This window comes from Mollisia scopiformis, assembly GCF_001500285.1.
Source record: "Mollisia scopiformis unplaced genomic scaffold LY89scaffold_22, whole genome shotgun sequence".
Taxonomy (NCBI): Eukaryota; Fungi; Ascomycota; class Leotiomycetes; order Helotiales; family Mollisiaceae; genus Mollisia; species Mollisia scopiformis.
In genome coordinates, this window is record NW_017263602.1 from 689,709 (window position 1) to 712,708 (window position 23,000).

Consider the following 23,000-nt stretch of genomic DNA (forward strand, 5'->3'; position numbering starts at 1 on the left):
TGAGCAGAACGAGGATCAAGGTACAAACAAGGGGCTCACGCAGTCATCAAGATTGCCGTTCCCTGTGAGATCTGGTGCGACATGCCGTACCGACTTTGAGCAAGGTTCAACAAAGTCATACCATGGTAGTGGAAAAAAGAACAGGAAGCTTCACTCCGATTGGGACATCTGTGCTGACCAGAGATCGGATCTAGCAGTAGCCGCAACCCAATCTCATTACCTCGAGGCACTATCCTTGATCTAATAGGGAGAAACTATAGGTAGACATGTAATACTATCAGGAGGGAGACCAGGGAGACCATTCTAAAAGAGGGCCGATTGTCCAGGAAAAAAACAAACTTCAACGCCAGCCTATCTTAGAGAGCCTTTTACATAAGCCAAAGGTATGCCCAACTCCTTTCCCACAGAAACAAACCACATACCATGCATTGATATCCCCCGACGTTTGAGCCGGCAGATCCTAATAAGTAACTCAAGAGAGGGAGTATATCCTCGACTTACAAGTACAAACTCTGAGCCGCGACGATATCCCTCCTGATCTTGGCAAGAGATTCTTCGAATTTCCCTGCTAGCTCGTCGGAGCCCATGACCTTGCCAGCCTGTGCCATCTGTCGAAGCAGTTCTTCAAGTCGACGGAAAAGGCGAATAAGAGATCCTTCGTAGACATCTGTCATCTTACTGCATAGTTGTTAATCATGATCTATTGATACTTATTGGTGTTTGGGTACATACCAGATTTCAGCGAAAGATTTACCCTGTGCCCAAGCCAAGACAACGTCCATGAGCTCCCACTTGAAGCTGTCGACATATTCCTTCTCGTTGAGTTCAATCTTGCTCTCCTGGCTAACCTTCGCGATAACCCTAGCTTGAGCCTGAATCTCTCGGAAATGCTTCGACAATTCTTCCTTCAAGGGCTCGGGAGCTTGACTCTTCTCCTCGAAGATGAAGCACGAGAGTACTGCTGCACACACTTCAGGGCTGAGCTCATTGAAGAAGCGATTGAAGAGAAGCTCAGACAGAAGAAGCTCGTGGCCATCACCTGTCGAAGATATCTCGCACGCAACACGGGCCTTCAACTCTACAACTTCTTGGTCGTTGATAAATCCAAGACGTCGCAATACACGCTTGCGAGACTTAAGCTCATCGAGCTGCATAATGCTCAAGGCGGCAGTAACAGCCTTCTTCTTCTCCTTGATCTTGCGACCAATGTCAATCTTCTCTGCATATTGATCGTACAAGTCCGGTAAGCGTGGCGAACCGTGCAGAGGATTAGAAAGCAATTTTGACTCAAGGACTTCGATCTTACGAAGGAGCCTCTTGAAAGACTCATCTGTGATGCCCATGTTTTCGATAGGATCAAGGATCGCAATGCCATCAGGGAATCGACGCTTAACTTCGTCGAGGGATTTCCGGACGTTGGTTCTTTGGTCTGCCGGATGAAGATCTTGCGGCAAGAATATCCGAACATGGCCGATCGCCTCTACGCATGACAAGAGAACTGGTACGACTTCCATCCTTCCTTTTTCACCTTTAGCAGGTGGTCTAATTCCAGGAGGTATACCATTTTGGCTATGCACTCCGACCGATGAACCGTCTGATACCGGTAGCAAGATGTCAAGAACATATGACTCTTGGGGCAAGATCTCTTCTCCTCCTTGACCAGGGCGAACAGGAGCAAACTTGACGACAGCTCCCCAGCCAAAATCCACGTCCCGATACTTGATATGAACAACACGTCCGGGTTGCATGAATTGCAAGCAGTAATTGGGATGATTGATGACATCGCGCATATTCTTGGTGTAAGATGCAATCTGCTCTCGTAGTTCATAGTACTCCTTCATAGTAGCTTCATCAGGAATGACAATGCTGTCTCGTTGTGTCTGAAGTTGTTGAAGTTCCTTCTCCAATCCCGACACGCTCGAGGTGTTTTGGAATTGATAGAAGCAATGCTCTAGCATAAACTCGGGAGAGATGCCATCCACTCGCATCAGGTTGAGGATCATGTTATACCCAAGGTAGAACGCGGAATTAAGCTTGTCTTGCTCTCCTCGAACAATCTCCTTGGCGGTTTGAGGCTCCATTTTGCCGTTGATCATCATGATAACAATGCCTCTATCATCAAGACCTCTTCGACCAGCACGTCCAGACATTTGTACGAATTCTGACGGAGTCAAGTATCGGGTTTTGGTACCATCGAACTTCTCAACGCTCGTGAAAACTACAGTCTTTGCTGGCATATTCAAGCCAATGGAGAAAGTTTCCGTAGCAAAGAGTACTTTGATCAAGTTCTCTTGGAACAGGATCTCAATTGTCTCCTTCAAAATTGGTAGCAGCCCAGAATGATGAACTCCAATTCCGCGGCGAAGGAGCGGCAAGATGTGTTGAATTTGTGGGAGGGTCTTGTCCTCATCTGAGAGGGACTCGATGGCACTTTCGAAAACCTTGGTGACCATTGCCTTCTCTGATTCGTCGTTGAAAGCCATCGAAGACATCTGTAACGCATATGCCTCGCATTCTCTTTTGCTGAAACTGAAAACGATGACAGGATTGTAGTGCTTAACCATGATCATGCGGACAATTTTGTAGATGTCGTTATTCTCATTGGGAGCTCCCTTGTTTGTCTTTTTGTCCTTGCCGTGACCTTTTCGCTTAGCATTGATATCTGCTGGATCTGCTCCTTTCTTTTCTTCAATGGCAGCCATGGCCTTCTGAAAATTCTCCTCTCGGAAGTTGCCCTTCTCATCGACAATCAGATGAATACCGTCAGCTCCAGCGGGAAAGAAATAATGCTGAAGCGGCGTCGGTCTGAAATCTGTATAGACAATATGGCACGGCTGTTGGTGTGTCTTGGTGATCCACTCGGCGAATTGCATAGCATTTGGGATAGTAGCTGACAGAAAGACGTATCTGACTTTGTCCGGCAATAGAATGATCGTCTCTTCCCAGACCACACCTCTTGTCTTATCTCGCATGTAGTGAATCTCGTCGAAGATGACCCAAGCAACCTCTCGCATGATCTCTGAACCACGGTACAGCATAGATCGTAGAATTTCTGTTGTCATAACAAGACAGGTGGCTGTGGGATTGATCGTCACATCGCCAGTCATCAAACCGACATCGCCGAACTCTGCTGTGAATTCTCGATATTTCTGGTTGCTCAATGCTTTGATGGGACTGGTATAGATGACCCTCTGGTTGTTCTTCAAGCATTGGGCGATAGCGTATTCTGCAACCACAGTCTTTCCAGCACTCGTATGCGCCGACACCAGTACACTCTCTGACCGTTCAATCGAGGCGATAGCTACTTTCTGGAAGGGATCCAACTCGAAGGGCCACTTGCGAGCCGGAACCGCAGGTGGTACATGTTGTGAGATCGGGACGTAGTTGTAGTTTGGAGGCAGGGAAACTTGATGCTGAATGTTATGTTGAAGAACCAATGCACCATCGTCTTTGGCTTGTAGTCCTGCCGCAGCTACAACTTCTCTGGACTGCTCGGTCTGGAAGGAATCTGTGACGACTGGTTCTGCTTCTTCTTCTCGGCGCCTCCTTTTCGTATCCTTTTTCTCGACAAGCGCATTATCTTCCTCGTCCTGTATATCCGCATCTACCATGTCCGCATCGCCATCTTGGTCGTCCAAGGCTTTCTTGACTTCGCCATTTGCGTTTCTCTTCTTGCTCTTGTCGAGCTTCTCCTTCTTCGACTTCTTAGGTTTTTTGGCGGGCGCACTTTGCTGTGAGCTCTCCTCGAACACTCCGAATAGATCGTCCATTATGCGTGGTATTTATGAAGATCAAAACATTACGAAGTCAGGAAGCTATTTTGAGATTCAGATCGGATTTGGTCGATAAATAATTTTTGGATAGCTGCGGGACTTCCCTGTCGCACTCGCTAACCTCATAGAGTTAGTCGACTTTTGTGCTTTCTCTCGGAGCACTAGGAGAGCTTCTCGTACGATAACGAATTCCTCAAACTTCAATACACACGAATTGAGACTCACTAGATCATCAATTCCTCAAGGTAATGGCTTCTCCAGCTACCCCCAGCCTCTCGTCTACCCTCCGATAGGTTTGAAGTTGACGTCGACCAGATGCTATCCCGAACAGCACTCCGCGCCTCATCCACGACCTCAATGGTCGCCCGTCGAGGCTTCCACTCCACCAGAGCTCAGCTCAGTTCTCCATACCATTACCCAGAAGGCCCACGTAGCAACATTCCGTTCAATCCCTTGACGAAGTGGTTTGCATTGAGATACTGGACATTCATGGCTGTTGGATTCGGTGGGTCTCCAAACGTATGATGTTATGACAGTGACTTATGTTCGTGGCAGGTGCACCTTTCGGCGTCGCTGTTTGGCAGACATACAAGAATCAATAGAGGAAGGGATGTACAGCAATGGGACGAGTGTATGGTTATAGAAGTCGCAGGGGTACCATGGGACAGAATTGAAATTCTATCGTCTCCCGGAAATCCGAATTCACCTCTGCTACAATCTGTGATTTACAAATTGCTACAATCTGAAGCATTCAAGAAGTGAGCACGACCTCAAGGATACATGAAAGTTGGGGCATGGCTGTACGGAGAAGTCTCACAGTATTTGGCACAATGGCAAAACCCAGGATAGATTTCTGGGAAGTGATCACAAAATTTCTTGAGGTTCGTGGGTACTACTTGGATTCTGAACTCTCTAAGCTGAAGCCAGCTTGGTGGAGACGTCTTCTTTCCGATAGTCTTTGAGTATCTCAGACAGTTATGCTGCCTCCTCGCATACTTTATCCTCCCATGATGAGCCCTAAACACATTTCTCATTAGCTACCTCGGAACTTGATCCTAGGATCAAAAATGTGCCTATCCATAGCTTGGAACTCAAAACAACCCTCAAAGTCCAGCTTCACTGCCACCAACTCATCAATGCCTTTCTGCATCTGCTCCGGGTTGTTCCCGTCCAAAACCAACGCGCTGGCAGTCAAAATCCACTTGTTGTCGCCATCAAAAGGTACCAGAGACTCAAAAGAAGGTAGTTCAGGGCTGAACCCCAAAGGCGAGTCATTTGGTGGCAGTTGTAGGTAGCGATTAAGCTCGAAGACGACATTCCCATACACGAATCTATTGCACTCCTGAATAACCTCTCTGGAAAATCTAGTAGACAATTAGAGTTAGACTAACTACATCCCATATGGCTCGCTGAAATTGGGACCATGGAAACACACCCTCGTAGATGTATGGAGACGCACTGCAATGAATAAAGCAGATCAATGTAGGCTTACCTGTGGTTCATAGACTTCATTACTGACAATAAGCCTTTCTCATTTTCAATGCTTACAATTAAGCGGCTATTGACAGGACGTGAGCTGGCTGGATCAGGAAGGTCATTCCATCGTAGAATGCCGGGGATCTGGTCATAGTCAGACACTCTGAAGAATATGTTAGCATCAAACTTTTACTTGGTTCTGGCTAGAAAGGGCAATAAAACATACTGATCTCCGCCGAGTGAACTGGACTCATCTGGCTGAGTCGAAGGCTGCCCAAATTGCTCCCGATCGACATCATAAACCAAGGTCAGGACATATGACTGACGAGCCAACTGTTCAGAAAGACCTCTCCATTGAAGGATCTTGGGTTGAGGTTGCTTCGTGATGAAGCCAGGGTCTATGCCCTTAGGCGTTCTGGTACGTGGACCCTCGAAAGTCAAACGACGGCGCACGATATTTCCTGGACTCATGGCACAATATCCCTGAAGGATGCGAAGAGCTCGTTGGAGGTCATCATTGCCAACGTGCGTGGTGAGGAAGAGTTCATGCATGGTTGCGCCCTGTGTATGTTAGCTTGGTTGAGCGCAATAGATAATTCAGTCATATAGGATGTTGTCATTCTTACAGGTAAATCCAATCGTTAATTCGAATGAAGATATGTCGAACCGGTCGCTTCAATATTGAGGTGGATAGACAAGCCTTCAGGGTAGACCAATTCGTGAAATATTGAGTGTACTAGCCTGATGTGAAAATGACTTAAATGGACATAAATAAAAAATCAATTCACTTCTCATCGTACCCAAAATTTATTCATGCTGTCGGAAGCAAGTTTGGACCACAACGCTGTGGTTGAGATGACAATACTTGACGTTGAGAGGAAAGCGAAGAGTTTCGGCCAATCAGATCGACTTCTACTTTCCTTACCATGGAACGGAACGGAGCTACACAAACATCAATCACTTCACGGACATTTCAACAATCCTCGCAGCAAAGAAGCTACATCATCAGGGATATTCAGATTATATCAAGTAGAATGTTGACATTCACTCACACAGAATAATTCACGAGATGCCTCGATCAGAAGACAAATTTGTTACGACAGCCTAGGTAGTTTTCAGCCAAGAGGCCCTACCACTCCCCACGATTTCGGCAGAGACTTCAACTAATATAAGGTACTCACTCTTTAGTCCTTCTCCACACTGCTGCCTCAATACATCGGCCTCCTTTACAGTATCGGCAGATTGGTTAGTTTCAGACGGGCACCACAAGCCTCGGCAGTGGGTTCGCTTCGGAAGTGGTATGTTGAAGCTGGCACAAGGACTTGCTTTCTCCTCTCCAAAGGTCTTCTTAAAATGTCGACAAAGTTTAGAATTTCAAGTCTTCTTTTCAAGAGCATGTTGGTTCGTTCTTTTTGAAGTCATATAGAGTGAAGGTCCCCAACTCTGAAAGAGACTCCGAGGCAAGTGAGTATAAAGTTACTTCTAGCCTACTTACTCTGGGTCTACCCCACACTGCTCACAGATCCCTTCCCCTGGAAGTTTGGTAGTTGCCGGTAGCTGCAGATTGTCTAAGACAAATTGGAGTACGTGGTACCCTGCTTGCCCTCGACTGAGTCTCACCGGAGGCACGTTTCTGTTCTAGCGATACATCAGTTCCAGTTTTTATTATAAATAGTTTTCGTCTCAAGGTGTGGAGAAATGTAAGTTCTATATATTGATGCGGGGTTGAGAGAGGATCACAAGCAGGCTTGTGATAATGCCCGAGATGCTCTTTTCTAGCTTCCATGCACTTTCCTTGCTCTGTACTGGCTTTCTGGAAGACTCTATTTCTTCCAGCAAGATACACCAAGATGACTGCCATGAGATTCTCAAATCAATACCGCGGCTCCCATATGTTTCCTTGGCATCATTCACAAGTCCGTGTTGCCACTACCTAGCCGTATCCGTAGTCCTTTCTTGAAGTCCATATAAGCACAGATGGTGCTTTCGATTCCCATCACCAGCTGCCATACTTCGCACTCTCACGATATCCATTATACTGAACCGCCTCTTCAAGATTCAAGAGCTGTTCTCCTCCTCCAATATATATTCTCATAATTAAACTCTCCAACATGGTCATCATCAAGAACGTCCTCCTCCTCGTCACAGCCGCCACAGCTCTCACCCTTGGCAAGCGAGATGTCAACACCATCCTCAGCGATATCTCCACCATCGACTCCAACGTCAAGGCCCTCACCACCGCCGCAAACAACTACAACGGTGGCGTCCTTGCAGCCATTCCCATCACAAGCGCGGAGTCCACTCTCGACAAATCCATAAACCAAGGGACAAGCGATGCTCAGGCAACCTCTCAACTTTCTTCCGCCGACTCCAAATCCATCCTCGCTGCTATCAATAACCTGACGCCCGACATCGCCGCTTCCTTGACGGCTGTCGAGAACAAGAAAGCCAATTTCGCCGCTGATGGACTTACCTCTATCGTCCAGAATGATCTCGCGACGCTCAAAAGCGATACAGACGCTTTTGCTGATGCTCTGATCGCTATTGCTTCTGCTGATAGCAAAGATCAGGCTACGGCACAGAAGGCAACTATTGATTCGGACTTCCAGGGTGCCATTGATGACTTTGCCAATTAAAGGCGGTACTTGTGAGACAGGGCTGCTGTGTCATGACGTGCTGAGTTGAATTTACTGGGGAAGGTGCTAGCAAAGGCTTCCACGTTTATTTCAAACATTATGCACACATTGCAGCTTGTCATTGGAGACAGGATGTTGTGGGGTTGGAGAAGGGGTGGGGATATTTGTTTTGCATAGTCCACGCCGTACTGGAACAATGATACAAATTGTTTGGTGACACATAAATACACCTAAGATGAATGTGCAAGTATGCAAACATGAATGTGACTCTCTAATATATAGTCTTGTAGAAAGCTGATTTTGTAGACCCATTAAAGAGAATATAAGGTAATATTGTTCTAGAACTTCTGGGATAACATAAGTAGGAAAAGTAGACTTTACGAGATTCAAGGTAGAAGGCAGTCGATGTCATTCTGACAGCACTCCATCCTTGAATTTTGAGCACTGAGGCTACTTATATTGTTCCACAAACTATGGAACAATATTATCTTATTTCCCAATCTTAACAATATCTCTCGGAAACCCGAGGCCTCCGAAATGTGTGCTCCAGAGACGCTCCTTCAATTGGTGTAGTTTATCAAGGTATTCGAATTGAAATGTATCGAAACAGAAACACGTATGTGTGACATAGAGCAAGCTGAGTCAACAAGAATAGAAAGCAGCATGAAACAATCCGTGAACAAAATGATCATCCAAATTTTTTCAGACAAGCTGAGACGAGGGATTTGAGGGCAAAACCTCTTCCAATTGCCTCGAGACATCCAACGTCAAGTCGAGGGGTAAAACTCTTCCCCACGTTTATTGCGCCCAAGTACTTGCAGAAAGTGGGATGATATGGATGGAAGGAAAGCTTTTCGCAAGAAAGGGAAGCTATGCCGTGCTTCACATGTGTTCTCGAGTTTTCACATGCATGAACGGATGGGGATGCAGCTCTGGAGACCAATCACTGCTGCTGGTGAACATCGAAACCCCAGAAATTTTCTGTCGCCCGCTTTTCCGCTCTTTTCCGCAGTGTTTTTCTCCTGTTCTCCAGGGCGGGATGCCCCGAATCGTGCGATTTTTGCGGCCTGCATGCAGCGCCGAGTTCCATGTGGTATCGCTTTCTCTTGCCCAGATGGAAAATGACCGAAAATCTGCGAAATCCTGTTGTCTCACCACTTGATTCACCCTATCATATTTTGTGTAGCTTCGCAAGAAGAGGAGGTTGAGAAGTAAATTTGCGGGCATCGTCCGATTTTCGCATTGCCAGCTCACTTTTTCTTTTTCTGTGCTGCCTTTGCTGCGGATTCGGCGATCAACCGGACTACAGTAGAAGCTGTCCCCGTTTAATAAATAAGCTAGTGCGTGCAACTGCTTTGACGATATCTATCCCACTCCCTCAACACCGGATCATTGCGCAACAACAAGCTCTGTTCTCGCCCTCATATTCGTCCTATCCAGCAGTCCTTCCTTGTCGCCAGCTTCACCGTGATCCATCCTTCGTTAAACTTCACCGTCACAATGTTTGCCGCAACCAAGGTTCTCCGGGCAGCTCACGCAGAGCGAGTACCAATGATCAAGTTCATTGGCAAGCGGTCGCTTCCATGTACGATACCAATCTCTCTGATGCTAAGAGTTACATTCTAACAAATTTCTAAGCTTCTGTGGACCACACACCACACGCCCACCCAGCTTCTCCCAGCCACGAACTTCCTTCCGATTTCTCTCAAAAGTCCTCCGCGTCATTCTCGTCTTACAGACAAAAGGCACAACAGCATGGTCCTCTTGGACGTGCAAACGCAAGCGCAGATGGTAGCCTAGGCTCTGTTTCGGGGCACTCTCTGGGTTCCGTTGCTCCGGTCAAGGGCGAATACTTCGATCGCAATGAGCTGCCTGCAAGATTCAGACGGCAGCCCATTGACCTCTCGGAAATCGATGCCATTGAGACTGGAGGTGCTACACTCGTCTGCTGAGTTGGCAAAAGCTTTGATCGAGGAAATCTGTACAAATTATAGAGGGAAAAGCAAGGATACCCCAGGAGAACGAGAATTGCTTTGCTGCTGTTAAAGGATGCTGAGAACTTGCTCCCAAAAGCTTGTATGATGAAGGAAATTCAATAAAAGCTCCCAATGCTTTCATGAAGAGCACGATATCGACACGAGTTGGGTGGGGGGAAAATGGGTCGGGAACAGTTACTTTGTTTAGCATCAGGGTTTGGGGCTGAACTGTATATATGGCTTTCGTTTTGAATATGGAGGCTTCAATCCGGAGTATTGATTCCAAGCAATATCAAAATTACAAAGGACTTAACCTATCGTTCTATCCTCTATTGTGAACACGTGACCACATAACTTCAGCTCTCAGGTCGAAAGAAGAAAATGCTCGTGATGCATTGTATTTCATGCTTTGCAAAATCAAATTAATTCTGTAGTCAACTTAGAAGATCCTCTTTCTTGATTGAATAGTAATATTAATGAAAGACAAGATAAGACCTATTCCCCGCTTCATCTCTTAAAACGAAACGTAGCCTCCACACACCACTTCCTCCGTTGAATCAATCTTAACGAAAAGACAGGTTTTCCACAATCCATTACTGATTGATGAGAATATGTGAAAGTTATCACACCGGCCTCTCAGCATGGCTCAGAAACCCATCTCAGACTCTCATATCGAGATCGAGGAGACGGACCAAGCAAACAACCTCGTAGCAACCTATATCACAAGCCCTTCAGGAGAGAAAGGCAGACGAGTCGATATTATCGTAAGGAACTTTTAAATCCAGTGTATAGAGTATAGACTAATAATGAGAACAGATACCTCGAGACTCGACTAACTATGCGAGAAGTATTCTGAATGCGTTTTTGCCTGCGGGCTACCCACATAGCGTCACGAGTGATTATCTGGAGTGAGTAGCTTGGACTTCGTCTGAATATATCAAGCTAATAGTCCTTTCAGGTATCAAATCTATGTAAGGTCCTTGAAACGTGTCTTTGGTATGAGATCATAATCTGGTTCTCGTGCTGAGACTGAATAGGACTCACTGCAAGCATTTTCAAGCTCAATTGCGGGCATGCTATCTTCAAGAGCAGTATTAGAAGGTAAGCCCTCTTATATTTTGTCACTCAGTCAGATGTTCAATCTTCACAGGAATCGGTGTCGGAGACTCAGGCGCATCACCAACCGCAGCACTTCTCCTCTCCGTCCTACAAGAAAGCATGGGCCGAATCGCCACGATTCTCTTCGCCCATAGACTCGGCACTTCGCTCGAACCTGAATGCAAGATGTATCGATTAGCGGCTGATATTTTCAATGATGCTGCCATGATACTCGATTGTCTGTCTCCGGCTCTTCCAAAGGCATCAAGAGTCATGTTGTTGAGTCTTTCAAGTGTGCTTCGAGCTTTGTGCGGTGTGGCAGCCGGAAGCTCGAAAGCATCGTTGAGTGCTCATTTTGCTACCCAGGGCAATCTTGGGGAGTTGAATGCGGTTCGTGACCCCATCCGACTGGATAGAGGTTTGCTAAGGGGCAGCAGAAAGACTCTAGTCAGGAAACCATCATCTCCCTTCTGGGTATGCTCGCTGGGAGTTTGGTTGTCTCCCGGATCTCCACAAAACTGGCTACCTGGACAGCCATGATCTTCTTATTAGCAATCCATCTAGGCACGAACTATCTAGCAGTCCGTGCAGTCTGCATGCGGACACTTAACAGACAACGAGCCAACCTAGCATTTTCCACTGCACTGGATCATGTTGAAAAACACGCCGATAATAACAATCTCTGGAGAGGCCTCATAGCCCTCGATACGTTACTCGGCCCAACTCCGAACGATATACGCCGTCGAGAGCGTGTGTTCGAAGAAGATGGTGTTTTGAGATGGAATGGCGAAGCCCTTGGACATTGCAAAGTAGGAGTCGACCTCGGGACTTTACTGAGCTGCTTCAATAGGAAGGATGAAACTACAGGGAGCTACACAGACGCTCCTGACTTTGGACGATTACTGACTATATTCAATGACGTTCCATACATCATTTGGTTTGATGAGCCGAACAAAATGTTCTTGGTTGTGTTGGGGAAGGATGCGAGTCCTGAAGCGGAACTTTCTGCATGTAAGTTTTAACCGCCCAAATTGTCTTCCTGGTCTCCAATTTCCTGGGCTTCTTGGTGCTTTCTTGTCTATCTGCGTCTGGCGGAAACTTCTGAAGTACTCTTTTGCACCTTCAGACCCCGAGAACTTTTCAAAAGTGGCATACTAACTCTGAGTTTGTGAACAATAGGGCTCTTTGCCTTGTACTTTGCTAAGCATGGTAAAGAAAAAGACGAGGTGTTGTTAGATGCTCTTAAGCGGACTCTGGAGAAGATCCGTGGAATTGATAGAGGGATTCTAGGTCACTTGGAAAGGGTTGGCTGGGATACCAAAACATCTGCGTTGGAGACACAATCAGGTACAAGGATCAAGAGACCCGCTCATCCTCAAGGTTTCAGGTATTAAGATACTTTAGACTATTGCCATTTAACTGTCTACTTTTACTGCATTATTCAAGCTAAAGATTGTTGTCGCAAGTTGTGGTGTCCAAAGTGTTAACCATTGGTGCTCATGAGTACATTACACCGTGATCATAATGGGAGTGGTATTAGTTCTACTACCGACAGAACCGCCGAGGGGATACATCGTATCGGCCTAACATCATCTATATGCACCACATATCATACAGGACATAGTCGTACACTAACACCCACATCCATGAATCAAAGCAGCTATGCTTCCCCTTTCCCAATTCCATCCAACGCCAAATGCTCTCCAATATACACGAATTCATACAATGCCAATCCATTTGGCTCCTCTCATTTTCCATCCCTCCCACGTATTCAACTTGGGTCTTACATCCAAGAAGAAATTCAGTTTCCCGTTTCCTTTGCCTTCATCTCTTCCAGCATAGAAGTCAATAACGTATTCCACTCTTGTTCCACATCTATCCACAACCCAATCGTGCCTATCGAAAGGAGCAGTATATCCCATCAAGGTATTGAATCTCGCTTTGGGACTAAGTGTCGTTGAAAGTCCGAGGAATGAATGGAGTTTAGGACCACCACATCTAAGACTTGTTAGCTAGTGATCTTGGAACACTTGTTATTTCCCATGTTAACGTACTTCTGCTCACTTCCATAAGGCCTCTCCCATTCCTTGATTTCCTTCCAAGCCCTCTCATTCACAGCATTATGTATCGGCACAATAGTCTTCATATCCTTCGCATCACTGCTATATCCTTTCCTCCTCATCGCCTCGAAAAACATCTTCTCAGACGGGTATATCCAATTCCCGCTCGCACTAACACCGCTTTCCTTCTCGCTATTCGCAGGTTTGGCTCCCGCATCGTTGTTTACCGCAGACGCTCTTGGGATAGAAGAAACTTCTCGATCCAAAGCCAATGATTTCGGTGTACCTGAAGCAGCAGCAGGACTAGTAAATCTGGCGAAGAGACCCTTGGGAGGAGGTGGCGATTGGTCTACAGTGCTGGAATCGCAGCTGTTTCCTTGACTTGCCTGAGCAGCTTCTTTGGTGGTGCCAGGGAAGACGGCAGGTTTGGATGCATTCGATTTGAGCCATGCTGCTCGAGTAGCATGGTCAACTGGACATGCTTCTGCAGGTGCTTCCGTGTCTTTCGCCATTGTAGTTGTGGTGAGTTGAGAGAAGTTATAATTTAAGCTTTGGAGTCGATGTCGAATACCCCTGCAATAAATATTTTGGGCCCTGAAAATGTCTGTTCTCTGGTTGGTCAACGCCGATTGGATTTTGGTTGACCGCCTCCTAATTTATTGTTCGAGACCTCAAAACAAAGTCGCAATACTCTTTCTCGACAATTGAGTATCTATTGCTGTCATCAGATCGTCCGTCCATCTGACAGCAATAAGTACATAAAATATGGCGGACAAGAAGATTTACCAAGCAAGTACGACTGCTCCAGTCAACATCGCAGTCGTCAAGTCAGTACCCCTCCCCCGCACTCCTATTCTTACTGACAGAACGCTCCAGATATTGGGGAAAACGAGATCCCAAACTCAACCTCCCAACCAATTCCTCCGTCTCAGTCACCCTCTCCCAAGCCGACCTCCGAACCCACACCACAGCCGCCTGCTCATCCTCCTTCGGAAACGAAGACACCCTCCTCCTGAACTCCTCCCCCCAAGACGTAACAGGCGCCCGAACCCAAGCCTGCTTCCGCGAACTACGCGCTCTCCGCTCCTCCCTCGAAGCCTCCGACTCTTCGCTCCCCAAACTCTCTACCCTCCCCCTCCGCATCGTCTCCGAGAACAATTTCCCCACAGCCGCCGGTCTCGCATCTTCCGCTGCCGGATTCGCAGCCCTGGTTCGCGCTATTGCAAACCTCTACGAGCTCCCTTCTTCACCTACAGATCTCTCACGGATCGCACGACAAGGGAGCGGCAGTGCTTGTCGATCGCTGTTCGGTGGCTATGTAGCATGGCAGATGGGCAGCAAAGCAGACGGCTCTGACAGCGTCGCCGTGGAAGTAGCACCCGCCTCGCACTGGCCCACCATGCGGGCTCTCATCTTGGTAGTATCCGCCGAGAAGAAAGGCGTGAGCAGCACGTCTGGGATGCAGATCACAGTTGCGACATCGAAGCTGTTTAAGCACAGAGCCGAGGTCGTGGTTCCGCAGCATATGGAGATGATGGAGAAGGCGATCAAGGAGAAGGACTTTGAGACTTTTGCAAAGGTTACGATGATGGATTCGAACTCTTTCCATAGCGTTTGTCTTGATACGTTCCCGCCGATTTTCTACCTGAACGATGTTTCTCGTTCGGCGATCAGGGTGGTGGAAGATATCAATAAGAAAGCTGGAAAGATCGTTGCAGCGTATACCTTTGATGCGGGACCAAATGCTGTAATTTACTTTGAGGAAGAGAACGTTGAGCAAGTTGCTGGTGTGTTGAAATCTGCATTGGGTAGTTTGGACGGATGGCAAGGACGAGATATCAAGGTTCAAGATACGGAGGGGGTGGATGCGAAGGCGGTACAGGTGCTCAAGGAGGGGGTAAGCAGAGTCATTTTGACTTCTGTGGGAGAGGGGCCTATCCGAACGGAGGAATCTTTAATAGCGGAAAACGGTGAGCCTCTAAAGAAGTGAGAAGTCTCAAAAGTTGCTTTGTCAATAGATATGATATCCCTGTAACTTGTCTTACTTGCTCTCATCGTCATGGCTGTTTAAATTTGTGTCAAGCAAAATTTACAGGTCAAAAGTTCTTGGACCTGACTTTTGTGACTTAAAAAGACGGGGAAAGGTTCAGACTTTGCTTTAGTTCTTTTATTGCTGTCTATGATTTATCAGACCTTAAGATCTGAATCTCAGTCCGACAAGATAGCAAAGCTGTAATTGTCCCACAATATACACAGACAAGTAAAATACAGGAGAAGGACATCATCCCTTATATGTTACTGGATCCCCATCTTGTCGATATCGGCCTGCTGCTTTGACTTATCGATTTCTGCACTTAATAGTGCAATGGCTCCCGAACAGCTCTCTTGATATTGTCCTTCTCGACTTGCTGATTTGTCCGGGATAATCTATGAGAAGTTAGTACCAGTGTCCAAATAATCAAACCCGGTAGAAAGGAACACGTAACGCATATCTTTCTACTGCAAGCAGTTTACTGTCGAAGCATCGGGGTGATTGGCAAGGAAGAAAGTGGACTCTAGTTCTCCTCTTTCACCAACAATCCTGGTACCCTCTCCGCCAACAAAGAGAGTCGAGGATTTACCCTCCCAGTCTACCCAATGATCCTCGAAGGCAATCACACGGTTCTATTATTTTTTTGAACGATAGTAGTTTTATTGATTAAAGAAGAAAAAAATGAAAAAAAGTGAAATGAAAACTAGGGAGGCTAGCATATTTTATACGAGGTTTTCACTTAGGAGGGGCTTGAGGAGACTATGTTTTATGAAGCCTAGTCTTTTGTTCTAGACTATTTCTTTAGAAAACAACTTCTAGGGTTTGTCTTTTCATCCAGCCAATTTGGTTAGCTCTGCCTTCAGGTTTTTGTTCTTTTCTAGTATATCTTCGTATTCCAGCTCGACCACATTTCGGCGGCAACCTCTTCCTCCAACCTGTGCTCTAAAGCGACCATTTTATCTCTGGATGTCTGAATGGCGAAGGAGAACGGAAAAAACTGGATTGCTACTGAAGTTGGATCTGTTCCGCCTTACTCTTAGGCATAGTAATATCTACCTGGTTGGTTCCGCACGCTAATAAGTTTTGGAACAAAATCATGCAGAAGATTACCATAAGCACCAGAGGACGTTCGGGAGCTCCCACATGAGTACAAGCAATCTCCTTGTTTTGGTAAGAGGGGTTTTGCTATATGTTCCTAGAGACCATCACCATGCGCCAGTAAGGTTTGCGCCTTTTCGGAACAACGATCATAGTCCACAGTGATCCAATTACACGCAGGCGTCGGCTTATCCCTCTCAACCAAAACCACATTGACATGGACATATTTCTTATTTTCGCCGTTCGAACACGCGCCGTTCTTTTGACAAGAAGGCTGGGTCTTTTTGAAGCTTTTGTTAGAATGTGGACTAGCGGATATCATGGTGGATGATATTCTTGGCTCTTTTGCTGGCTTAACGATACTTCTCCTCCATTTGAATTCCAGCTCGAACCCAGCAGCCTGAAGCTGAAGCTTCAAGTTGCCAGGCACTATTGCTATCATCCTGTCAGTACTCCCTCCGCTCTTCTGGTGGCTTGCAGCTGCCTTTCTCGCAGCTAGGAAAAGGAATGACCTGGGTTTTATGACCGCTGTCTGTCCTCAAGGTTAATGTTACGAGCAAAGATTTCCTTGACGCTCTCATTATACCTCTTATCGCATTATGGGTGATCATATCAGTCCTCTATTATCTAGTGTCTTTATTCCAAGCGAGAAAGACACCAATTCTAACTCCTCACTATATGTAACAGCTTTTCAACGTTGATGGAGACATATTCTGTCCTTCTTGTGCTTTCCCGCGAGGCTATCAATGTCACAATCGGATGTTCTGCTCTAAATATTTGAGCTTGAAGAGATCTCTACTGCCAGTTAGATGTGCTGATAGGATAATGATCGGTGCGGACTGCAATTAACGACATCCACCATGATATCTGAATCAATTCTTGACAGGAGAAGTGCGAAGCCTATCTGAAAAGATATGGGAAATTGCCAGAGATGGCGCTGGGCTCCGAGAATGAGAAGGCGAAGTCCATCTGATAACTCAAAAAGATTCTACCAGTGATCATCCTCTCTTCCATCATATCATCTTGCCTCGTATGTAAGGTTTGGATGTCTGGAAAGCCAGAATTGCAACGGTGGAAGTATTTGCTTTCCTCCAAGGGTATTGACACAAATCGAAAATAGGCTTACTAGGAAGATCACTCTTTTATCCATCGAGACAAGGATATTGCAATTCTAAGACGTAACACAGACGTAAAGAGTTCAATGAGCCAAGGCTTTGTGCTTTGATTACTACATTGTAGAAGCTGTAGACTGAGACGAACCTTACCCAACAATACTTCTTTCCCCATCTTTCTCTTCTTAGCTATCCTCGTCATTGAGACACGCGAGTAGTCGTTAGATGTCTCTTGTTCATGCTTGGTGCCAATTCGGCTGCGGGAGGCATCTCACTGCCACCAGGCAGCACCGCGAATAGCTCAATAATTATTATTCTACCTTTTGCTATTGAGCTGTCTATGCAGGTACTGGGATAACGAGTAAGCGGCATCCGAATACATATTAAGCTCTAGAAAATATCGTCAAGAAATAGATCGTGTTAGTAGATGATAGATATCCCATTCAAGGCGAGTGTGAACTGTGCAGCAAAAATCCCTCCCAATACTTCGATTATTTTTCGCGTATTAAACCAAATTATTTGAGAAAGACACAAGTCTTCTAGAAATACGTCAATAGTATGTAAAACGCTCTTTCACATACTGTTTTTGTATAGTGAAAGGTTTTTGTTCATCAAGTGATCTCTCCGTCGTGTATGGGATATTTCCATTTCTCTAGGAATGACAAATACTTGCAACCAACGACATAATAAATTCATATAGCACCAAAAGCACGAATCCATTGAAATTTGGAACAATACTCCAAATCTCTTCTTTAATCTAGAATTGACTCTAAAGTGCTAATTGCGAAGTTCACTCCTAACAGCACCTTCTCGCCAAAAAAGGGGCTCGGTTCGAGCATCAAAAGTGGGGTTCCAAACACTTCGATTTTCTCCATTTAATACTAACACCAGCATTCCCAAAACGTCGTATTCCTCACAGCCAACACTAACACCGGACAATTTGATCTCAACCTCCAACAAAGAACCCGAATTTCCCACCAAACCTTACAAACCTCCATCCAAGGCAACCAGAACCGCACTGCAATTTAGATCTTCGTTCAACCGGCAGCAAATACTATACACTCTTCCCCACCAAGACATGCATTGCAACCCCGCCCCCAACAAGCCTCAGCCTTACCGTCACTCATCTTCGCAGTAAAGCCTGATATGGAACCCTAATCACCGGATCCCCCTCTTTGCGGGGGCGCAAGGAATCTCGGATCGTCGTTGCACTGCACATTTGGGGGCGGAACTGTCTGATAAGCTTTTGATTTAGCTACGTCTCTTAGGTAGCATTCGAGGGCAGAAGATAGGCCAGTGAGGCTAGATAATGAAGCTTAGCCACGAACATGCATGCTACTGTACGAAATGACCCTATGTTTTTGGGCGCGGATCTACGAGTACGTAGGTAGCTACCCTTGCTTATCTAGTCTTTCTTTCTACTGGTAGTATGTATGGAGGATTCGTTTTACAGATCTCGTATATGGTACAAATCAACTACCGGCCCATATTTCAAGCCTAAAACAAGGTTCGCGGCACAAGCTCGCTCGTCTCTCCAAAGACGGCATAGGAAGGAGGCTCGTATTTGACACTTGAAACGAAGGAAGATCCAAAAGGCACAGTCAAGGGCACAGCTTCGATTTGAGTTTATTTTCTTTGGAATCATTTCCTTCTTATCATATCTCGTAATTTTTTTGTAAGAACTTTGCTTTGCTAGCTAGCCTTATATCAAACCGGTCAGCTAGGCGCAAGCAAACAAGCAACCCAGCAATTCCCATCCCGTTCCCTTCCCAGAAACCCAGAAGAGAGCACGTCCCGTGCATCTCACCCATACCTATTTCCAATCCGCAAACAAAATATAGATCGATCGAATAAATGCCCCCGACGCCAATTGTGCTGGATGGATGGATGCAATTGTGTTTCCTTCGTTTGGTTAGGAAGGTAAATGCTGAAGTCGGAAAAAGAGAAGACATATAAATATATGCGTCGTCACTTTGATCGATCCGCCGCCGCCGCCCGCCCCGTTATGATGATTGGTGAACAGAAAACAAGTATGCAAGCAATGCATAGAAACACTGAACCGGGTATCTTGTATACGGCCGTTAAATCTTCTTTTTCTTTTTGTAATCCCTCATCACACGTCCTGTTCTCCCGGAAAGTATAGTAGTTGGTTTCGTGGCTTTCTTCTTCTTCGGCACTCATCTCGAGAATATTTGTGTACTATTCCTTTCTCTTTACTCAAAGGATCTCCATTTCCTCCTCTTCGCTAATTCGTCCAACCCTTACGCCGCCAGGACTCACTCTTTCGGGGCCCCGTATGGGCTCTGGCAGCGGCTCGTCTTTCATGCACGCGTTCTCGAGCATGTTTGTCCATTTCCCGCTCGTGCCTGCATGGCTGTGTTTCAAATGCTGCCTGAAATGGTCTGCTCTAAAGAATTTCTTCGCATGGTTGCATTCCCCGAATTTGTGCATCTCCTGCAAGTGGCCAATCCGCACCTCCCAGTCTTGATCTGTGGCGACCGAAACGGGAGGGCCGGACACTGCAGGGGAGGAGATCCCGGAGCGGGGAAAATCTTCGCCGCAGTAACCACAGGTGTCGGCTTCGTTGGGTCGAGTGGGCGAGTTGTGAAACGCTGCTGCATAGCCGGAGAGGGCTGCACAAGACCACGAATGACGCCGTAGATGCAGAGAGTTCTGGTGTCGTTCTGCTTCGTTTTTGTTCTTGAAACGATTACAGCAATATGCACATTGGTACTGCTTTTCCTGTTCGTGGACACTGCGATGCAATTAGTATCGACCACCAAAAATAACCATTGGGTGAAATACTTCAATTCTTCCTGGGAGTCAAACTTTTTGGGCTTTTTGGGACAGCACTCGCACATAAACACGCCTTGTAATTTAGAGGGAGCATTATTGTGCTTGGAGTGGGGAGCACTGTCCGATAGTTTTCGAGATGTCAGAAGAGGTCTAGTTTCTGAGACATTGCGCTGGTGATGTGCCCTAGAGATGGAGGAGCGGGGACTGGGATTTGATGTAATGTATGGTGAGTCCAGGTCCATACCTCCTGGTGAGACATTGCCAGGAGACAATTTCCCATATGAGCCCATACTTGTAATACTGCTTGCAGCAACCGACAAGGAGGAGGCATATGAATTGTTCCTCGGGCCAGAAGCAGTGGATGATACAGATCCAGAAGTCGAGTGAAAACGAGGAGACGGGGAGGTACGAGAGCCGGATTCGCGCCTCCTGAAAAGGTCACTTGCGCTGCCCACAGTATGCAAAGATGGACCATCGTCTCCTGGAGGGGAGGAAGCACGTCTCTTTTGGCCGACCGTTGCGCCAGGCGAGTACCCATCAGATCGGTTCGAGTAATCGTCAATCTGCAGACGTGTGAAACCAGTCTCTTCCATGTGAAATTCCGCATCGTGGTCAGGAGATACCCTATGATCGTAGCTCTCTCGCGACCTGCTTGTGACACTAGAAGCATCGTCTGGCACAGAGCCGCTACCAGAGCGCTTAATGTATGGAAGAGGAGATCTATCAGATTCTGCTGTGTCGCTTGGGGACCGGTGATCGAATTGGCCCTGACCTCCGAATTTATAGTATGAATTCCCACCCGGAGATATCCCCGAGAGGGGAGTATCCGCGGCCCATCGACTCAACGGACTTTCCACCAGACCTGGCCTGCTCGTGATAATTGGCAGCGACAGTGGTTTTAGTTGACTTGGGTGTCGGTGCTCTAGGGCTATTCGCGACGTGGGCGAAGTATCGTTCGCTGAGGAACTGAATATTGATTTGTTGTAGCCGGGAGGGGTTGAGTTGTCTGTGCCTCTTCTAGCGTCCAATTTCTGCAGCAAGGACTTGTCGTATGCTTGAGCATTGTTGCTTCTGTATTTGTCGTGAACTGAGCTTTGGAAGCCTGCGGCTGGAGAGATTGAGTCTTGGTACTTCGAACTGAGTAAAGATAGTGTCAGCACAATTCAATGGGCTTAGAATAGCTGAAGTTATACAAAATATGCCATTGCGATATTTCTGGGACCCGCAGTAATAAGGCGACTGGCCTGCTTACGGCGTATATTCCTTCGGAATTCAAAGGATTATGAGGGGGATTCAACTAACAAATTTGATCCGATGCTGGTTCCAGATTGACTAACATAACCTTCGTCTAATCTGGGGTATGAGTTCTCTTTGAAATCGGTGGATTTGATCGTAGAGATAGAACTTCCACGGCGTTCTGATCGTTCGTCCCCCCGTCTTCCCATGAAACTTCCGTATAGACTCGACCCAGGTGCCACTGATGATGATACTGATCCGCCCCAGTCGCTGTTGTATTCGTGCGAATTGCCAAATTTCCACGCAAGATCAGGGCCGCTCTTTCCACTGTCCACTATATCCTGCAAATGTCTCGGTGGTGGGAGCGGCGGAGGAGGACCAGGTTCCCTCGAGTTCGGTATTGACATTGGTATCGAGGAGGTTTTCGGGGAGAGGATCGAACCGTAGGAATTCGACCTGCTTGATGTTCGAAATCGGTCTGAGGGGTCTTGTACATAAATCTCTGGAGTCGGTAGGGCCATGGCCGGCCTCGCAGCACGATGGGGAATATCCATGCTGAACTTTGAGATTGCCACAGCTGAAAGAACGAATCTTGAGGTACCGCGTAACCTCTTCTAGAGAAGTCTCAGTTGGTGGAAGGTGGCGATGGTTCTCGGTAGAGCCGACTGGGAGAAAGAAACGGAGGCAAAAACATGAATGTCTACTGCAATACAATATACAACAAAAAGAGAGAGAAGTCCTCCTGGGCAATGGAACGAAGAGTGTTATGTCATCGGAAGATTAGAAGAGATGGCAGTCGCAGACGTGACTTTCTGGGACTGGAGGAGTAAGACTGGGCGGCGTCGAGAGTTGAGTGAGTGAGTAGGTGAGTGAATAGGTGAACGACGAGGCGTGAGCATTGATCCAGGATTCGGGGATAAGATGCCTGCGAGCGAGCAGGGCGGCTGACAGGCGAGAGACCTTGGACTAGGACTGGAGACTGGGTCCAGCTGTGCTAGGGAGAAGGGCTTAGCCTGAGGTTTGAGAAGTGGAGGAGGGTCGGAGTGATTGGGAGTCTGGTGGTGGTAGTAGTAGTAAATTATTATGTAGGGCAGTGCGGTACATGAAGGAGACTACGTCTAAGAAAGGCCGGGAGACGGTGGGGAATTTCGCGCGCGCTCTCACAAAAAGGGTGCTGTAGGGTTGGTAGGGACAGGGAGAGTCTGAGAAGAGTGCTACTACTGTTGTAGAGTAGTGTTCGAGGAGGAGCGGAGGGGCATCCGGAACAGGGCTGATTTAGGGATGGCGGGTTGGATTGGCGGGTTTGGCGGGTGGACTGGGTTGGTGTTGGCGTGGTGGCAGGGCAGGCGCAGGGCAGGCGCAGGGCAGGGCTCGGGAGCGTGGTCGTAGCACGTAGTGTGTGGTAGCGTGGTCGCTGGTGGTAGTGCGGTGTTCGTTCGGAGGGAAAGAAGTACGAAATATTTGATTATTTAGTCAGTCGGCAGCTTCTAGCCTGTAACCTGAAGCCTGGTACAAAGTACAGTGAAGCTGTCGTGGGGAGCCGGACACTGATGGTGGCAGCCTCGAGCAGATCTTCGGGACTGATTCCAGGCAGGGCAAGGTAAGGCAAAGTAAGGCAACGTTTGGTGGTGCATGAGGTGACTCGAGAAAGAGGAAGGTAGTGTAACAAGGGACAATAGAAAGTTGGATAATTAATGAAGTCTCCCT

General features: G+C 47.0%; 10 protein-coding genes across 10 annotated transcripts; 5 read left to right on the forward strand and 5 right to left on the reverse strand.

Annotated features, from left to right (window-relative positions):
• Nucleotides 1-183: 183 nt before the first annotated feature.
• Nucleotides 184-3,818, reverse strand: LY89DRAFT_624442 (antiviral helicase). The gene is made up of 2 exons (XM_018211046.1): nucleotides 733-3,818; nucleotides 184-678 (listed from the first exon to the last, which is right to left on the reverse strand). Exons 1-2 carry the CDS (start codon nucleotides 3,768-3,770, stop codon nucleotides 498-500), a joined length of 3,219 nt encoding a protein of 1,072 aa, XP_018066418.1. The 5' UTR covers nucleotides 3,771-3,818; the 3' UTR covers nucleotides 184-497.
• A 163-nt stretch (nucleotides 3,819-3,981) lies between these two features.
• LY89DRAFT_220831 (cytochrome-c oxidase chain VIIc) lies at nucleotides 3,982-4,459 on the forward strand. Its single transcript, XM_018205943.1, has 3 exons — nucleotides 3,982-4,018; nucleotides 4,105-4,278; nucleotides 4,329-4,459. Exons 2-3 carry the CDS (start codon nucleotides 4,131-4,133, stop codon nucleotides 4,373-4,375), a joined length of 195 nt encoding a protein of 64 aa, XP_018066419.1. The 5' UTR covers nucleotides 3,982-4,018; nucleotides 4,105-4,130; the 3' UTR covers nucleotides 4,376-4,459.
• A 347-nt stretch (nucleotides 4,460-4,806) lies between these two features.
• Nucleotides 4,807-5,801, reverse strand: LY89DRAFT_593296 (uncharacterized protein; the record flags this gene model as incomplete). The annotated part of the gene is made up of 3 exons (XM_018209743.1): nucleotides 4,807-5,104; nucleotides 5,266-5,412; nucleotides 5,476-5,801. 3 exons carry the CDS (start codon nucleotides 5,799-5,801, stop codon nucleotides 4,807-4,809), a joined length of 771 nt encoding a protein of 256 aa, XP_018066420.1.
• A 1,434-nt stretch (nucleotides 5,802-7,235) lies between these two features.
• On the forward strand, nucleotides 7,236-7,930 carry LY89DRAFT_220767 (uncharacterized protein). The gene has a single exon (XM_018205942.1). It carries the CDS (start codon nucleotides 7,361-7,363, stop codon nucleotides 7,883-7,885), a length of 525 nt encoding a protein of 174 aa, XP_018066421.1. The 5' UTR covers nucleotides 7,236-7,360; the 3' UTR covers nucleotides 7,886-7,930.
• On the reverse strand, nucleotides 7,931-8,321 carry LY89DRAFT_220766 (uncharacterized protein). The gene has a single exon (XM_018205941.1). It carries the CDS (start codon nucleotides 8,195-8,197, stop codon nucleotides 7,976-7,978), a length of 222 nt encoding a protein of 73 aa, XP_018066422.1. The 5' UTR covers nucleotides 8,198-8,321; the 3' UTR covers nucleotides 7,931-7,975.
• A 716-nt stretch (nucleotides 8,322-9,037) lies between these two features.
• LY89DRAFT_688540 (uncharacterized protein) lies at nucleotides 9,038-10,228 on the forward strand. The gene is made up of 2 exons (XM_018215727.1): nucleotides 9,038-9,470; nucleotides 9,524-10,228. Exons 1-2 carry the CDS (start codon nucleotides 9,386-9,388, stop codon nucleotides 9,835-9,837), a joined length of 399 nt encoding a protein of 132 aa, XP_018066423.1. The 5' UTR covers nucleotides 9,038-9,385; the 3' UTR covers nucleotides 9,838-10,228.
• A 75-nt stretch (nucleotides 10,229-10,303) lies between these two features.
• LY89DRAFT_709933 (DUF647-domain-containing protein) lies at nucleotides 10,304-12,418 on the forward strand. The gene is made up of 7 exons (XM_018217792.1): nucleotides 10,304-10,625; nucleotides 10,678-10,769; nucleotides 10,820-10,832; nucleotides 10,899-10,962; nucleotides 11,012-11,349; nucleotides 11,397-11,970; nucleotides 12,139-12,418. Exons 1-7 carry the CDS (start codon nucleotides 10,503-10,505, stop codon nucleotides 12,351-12,353), a joined length of 1,419 nt encoding a protein of 472 aa, XP_018066424.1. The 5' UTR covers nucleotides 10,304-10,502; the 3' UTR covers nucleotides 12,354-12,418.
• Nucleotides 12,419-12,471: 53 nt separating this feature from the next.
• Nucleotides 12,472-13,574, reverse strand: LY89DRAFT_653739 (cytochrome c and c1 heme-lyase). Its single transcript, XM_018212265.1, has 2 exons — nucleotides 13,014-13,574; nucleotides 12,472-12,957 (listed from the first exon to the last, which is right to left on the reverse strand). The coding sequence occupies exons 1-2, from the start codon at nucleotides 13,529-13,531 to the stop codon at nucleotides 12,678-12,680; spliced, it is 798 nt and encodes a 265-aa protein (XP_018066425.1). The 5' UTR covers nucleotides 13,532-13,574; the 3' UTR covers nucleotides 12,472-12,677.
• A 115-nt stretch (nucleotides 13,575-13,689) lies between these two features.
• On the forward strand, nucleotides 13,690-15,156 carry LY89DRAFT_688542 (diphosphomevalonate decarboxylase). Its single transcript, XM_018215728.1, has 2 exons — nucleotides 13,690-13,846; nucleotides 13,896-15,156. The coding sequence occupies exons 1-2, from the start codon at nucleotides 13,785-13,787 to the stop codon at nucleotides 15,007-15,009; spliced, it is 1,176 nt and encodes a 391-aa protein (XP_018066426.1). The 5' UTR covers nucleotides 13,690-13,784; the 3' UTR covers nucleotides 15,010-15,156.
• Nucleotides 15,157-19,478: 4,322 nt separating this feature from the next.
• Nucleotides 19,479-21,847, reverse strand: LY89DRAFT_700035 (uncharacterized protein; the record flags this gene model as incomplete). Its single annotated transcript, XM_018217096.1, has 3 exons — nucleotides 19,479-20,016; nucleotides 20,067-21,194; nucleotides 21,360-21,847. 3 exons carry the CDS (start codon nucleotides 21,845-21,847, stop codon nucleotides 19,479-19,481), a joined length of 2,154 nt encoding a protein of 717 aa, XP_018066427.1.
• Between the last annotated feature and the right edge of the window lie 1,153 nt (nucleotides 21,848-23,000).

Bases quoted from the DNA above. Each gene is read 5' to 3' on its own strand.
- LY89DRAFT_624442 (XM_018211046.1), bottom strand. From the start codon at position 3,770: ATGGACGATCTATTCGGAGTGTTCGAGGAGAGCTCACAGCAAAGTGCG. The intron at 679-732 runs GTATGTACCCAA...ACAACTATGCAG, and splicing joins AAATCTTTCGCTGAAATCTG to TAAGATGACAGATGTCTACG.
- LY89DRAFT_220831 (XM_018205943.1), top strand. From the start codon at position 4,131: ATGGTCGCCCGTCGAGGCTTCCACTCCACCAGAGCTCAGCTCAGTTCT. The intron at 4,279-4,328 runs GTGGGTCTCCAA...TGTTCGTGGCAG, and splicing joins ATTCATGGCTGTTGGATTCG to GTGCACCTTTCGGCGTCGCT.
- LY89DRAFT_220767 (XM_018205942.1), top strand. From the start codon at position 7,361: ATGGTCATCATCAAGAACGTCCTCCTCCTCGTCACAGCCGCCACAGCT.
- LY89DRAFT_220766 (XM_018205941.1), bottom strand. From the start codon at position 8,197: ATGGGTCTACAAAATCAGCTTTCTACAAGACTATATATTAGAGAGTCA.
- LY89DRAFT_688540 (XM_018215727.1), top strand. From the start codon at position 9,386: ATGTTTGCCGCAACCAAGGTTCTCCGGGCAGCTCACGCAGAGCGAGTA. The intron at 9,471-9,523 runs GTACGATACCAA...CAAATTTCTAAG, and splicing joins TGGCAAGCGGTCGCTTCCAT to CTTCTGTGGACCACACACCA.
- LY89DRAFT_709933 (XM_018217792.1), top strand. From the start codon at position 10,503: ATGGCTCAGAAACCCATCTCAGACTCTCATATCGAGATCGAGGAGACG. The intron at 10,963-11,011 runs GTAAGCCCTCTT...CAATCTTCACAG, and splicing joins TTCAAGAGCAGTATTAGAAG to GAATCGGTGTCGGAGACTCA. The intron at 11,350-11,396 runs GTTCGTGACCCC...AAGGGGCAGCAG, and splicing joins ATCTTGGGGAGTTGAATGCG to AAAGACTCTAGTCAGGAAAC.
- LY89DRAFT_653739 (XM_018212265.1), bottom strand. From the start codon at position 13,531: ATGGCGAAAGACACGGAAGCACCTGCAGAAGCATGTCCAGTTGACCAT. The intron at 12,958-13,013 runs GTACGTTAACAT...AACAAGTCTTAG, and splicing joins CCTTATGGAAGTGAGCAGAA to ATGTGGTGGTCCTAAACTCC.
- LY89DRAFT_688542 (XM_018215728.1), top strand. From the start codon at position 13,785: ATGGCGGACAAGAAGATTTACCAAGCAAGTACGACTGCTCCAGTCAAC. The intron at 13,847-13,895 runs GTCAGTACCCCT...AGAACGCTCCAG, and splicing joins GTCAACATCGCAGTCGTCAA to ATATTGGGGAAAACGAGATC.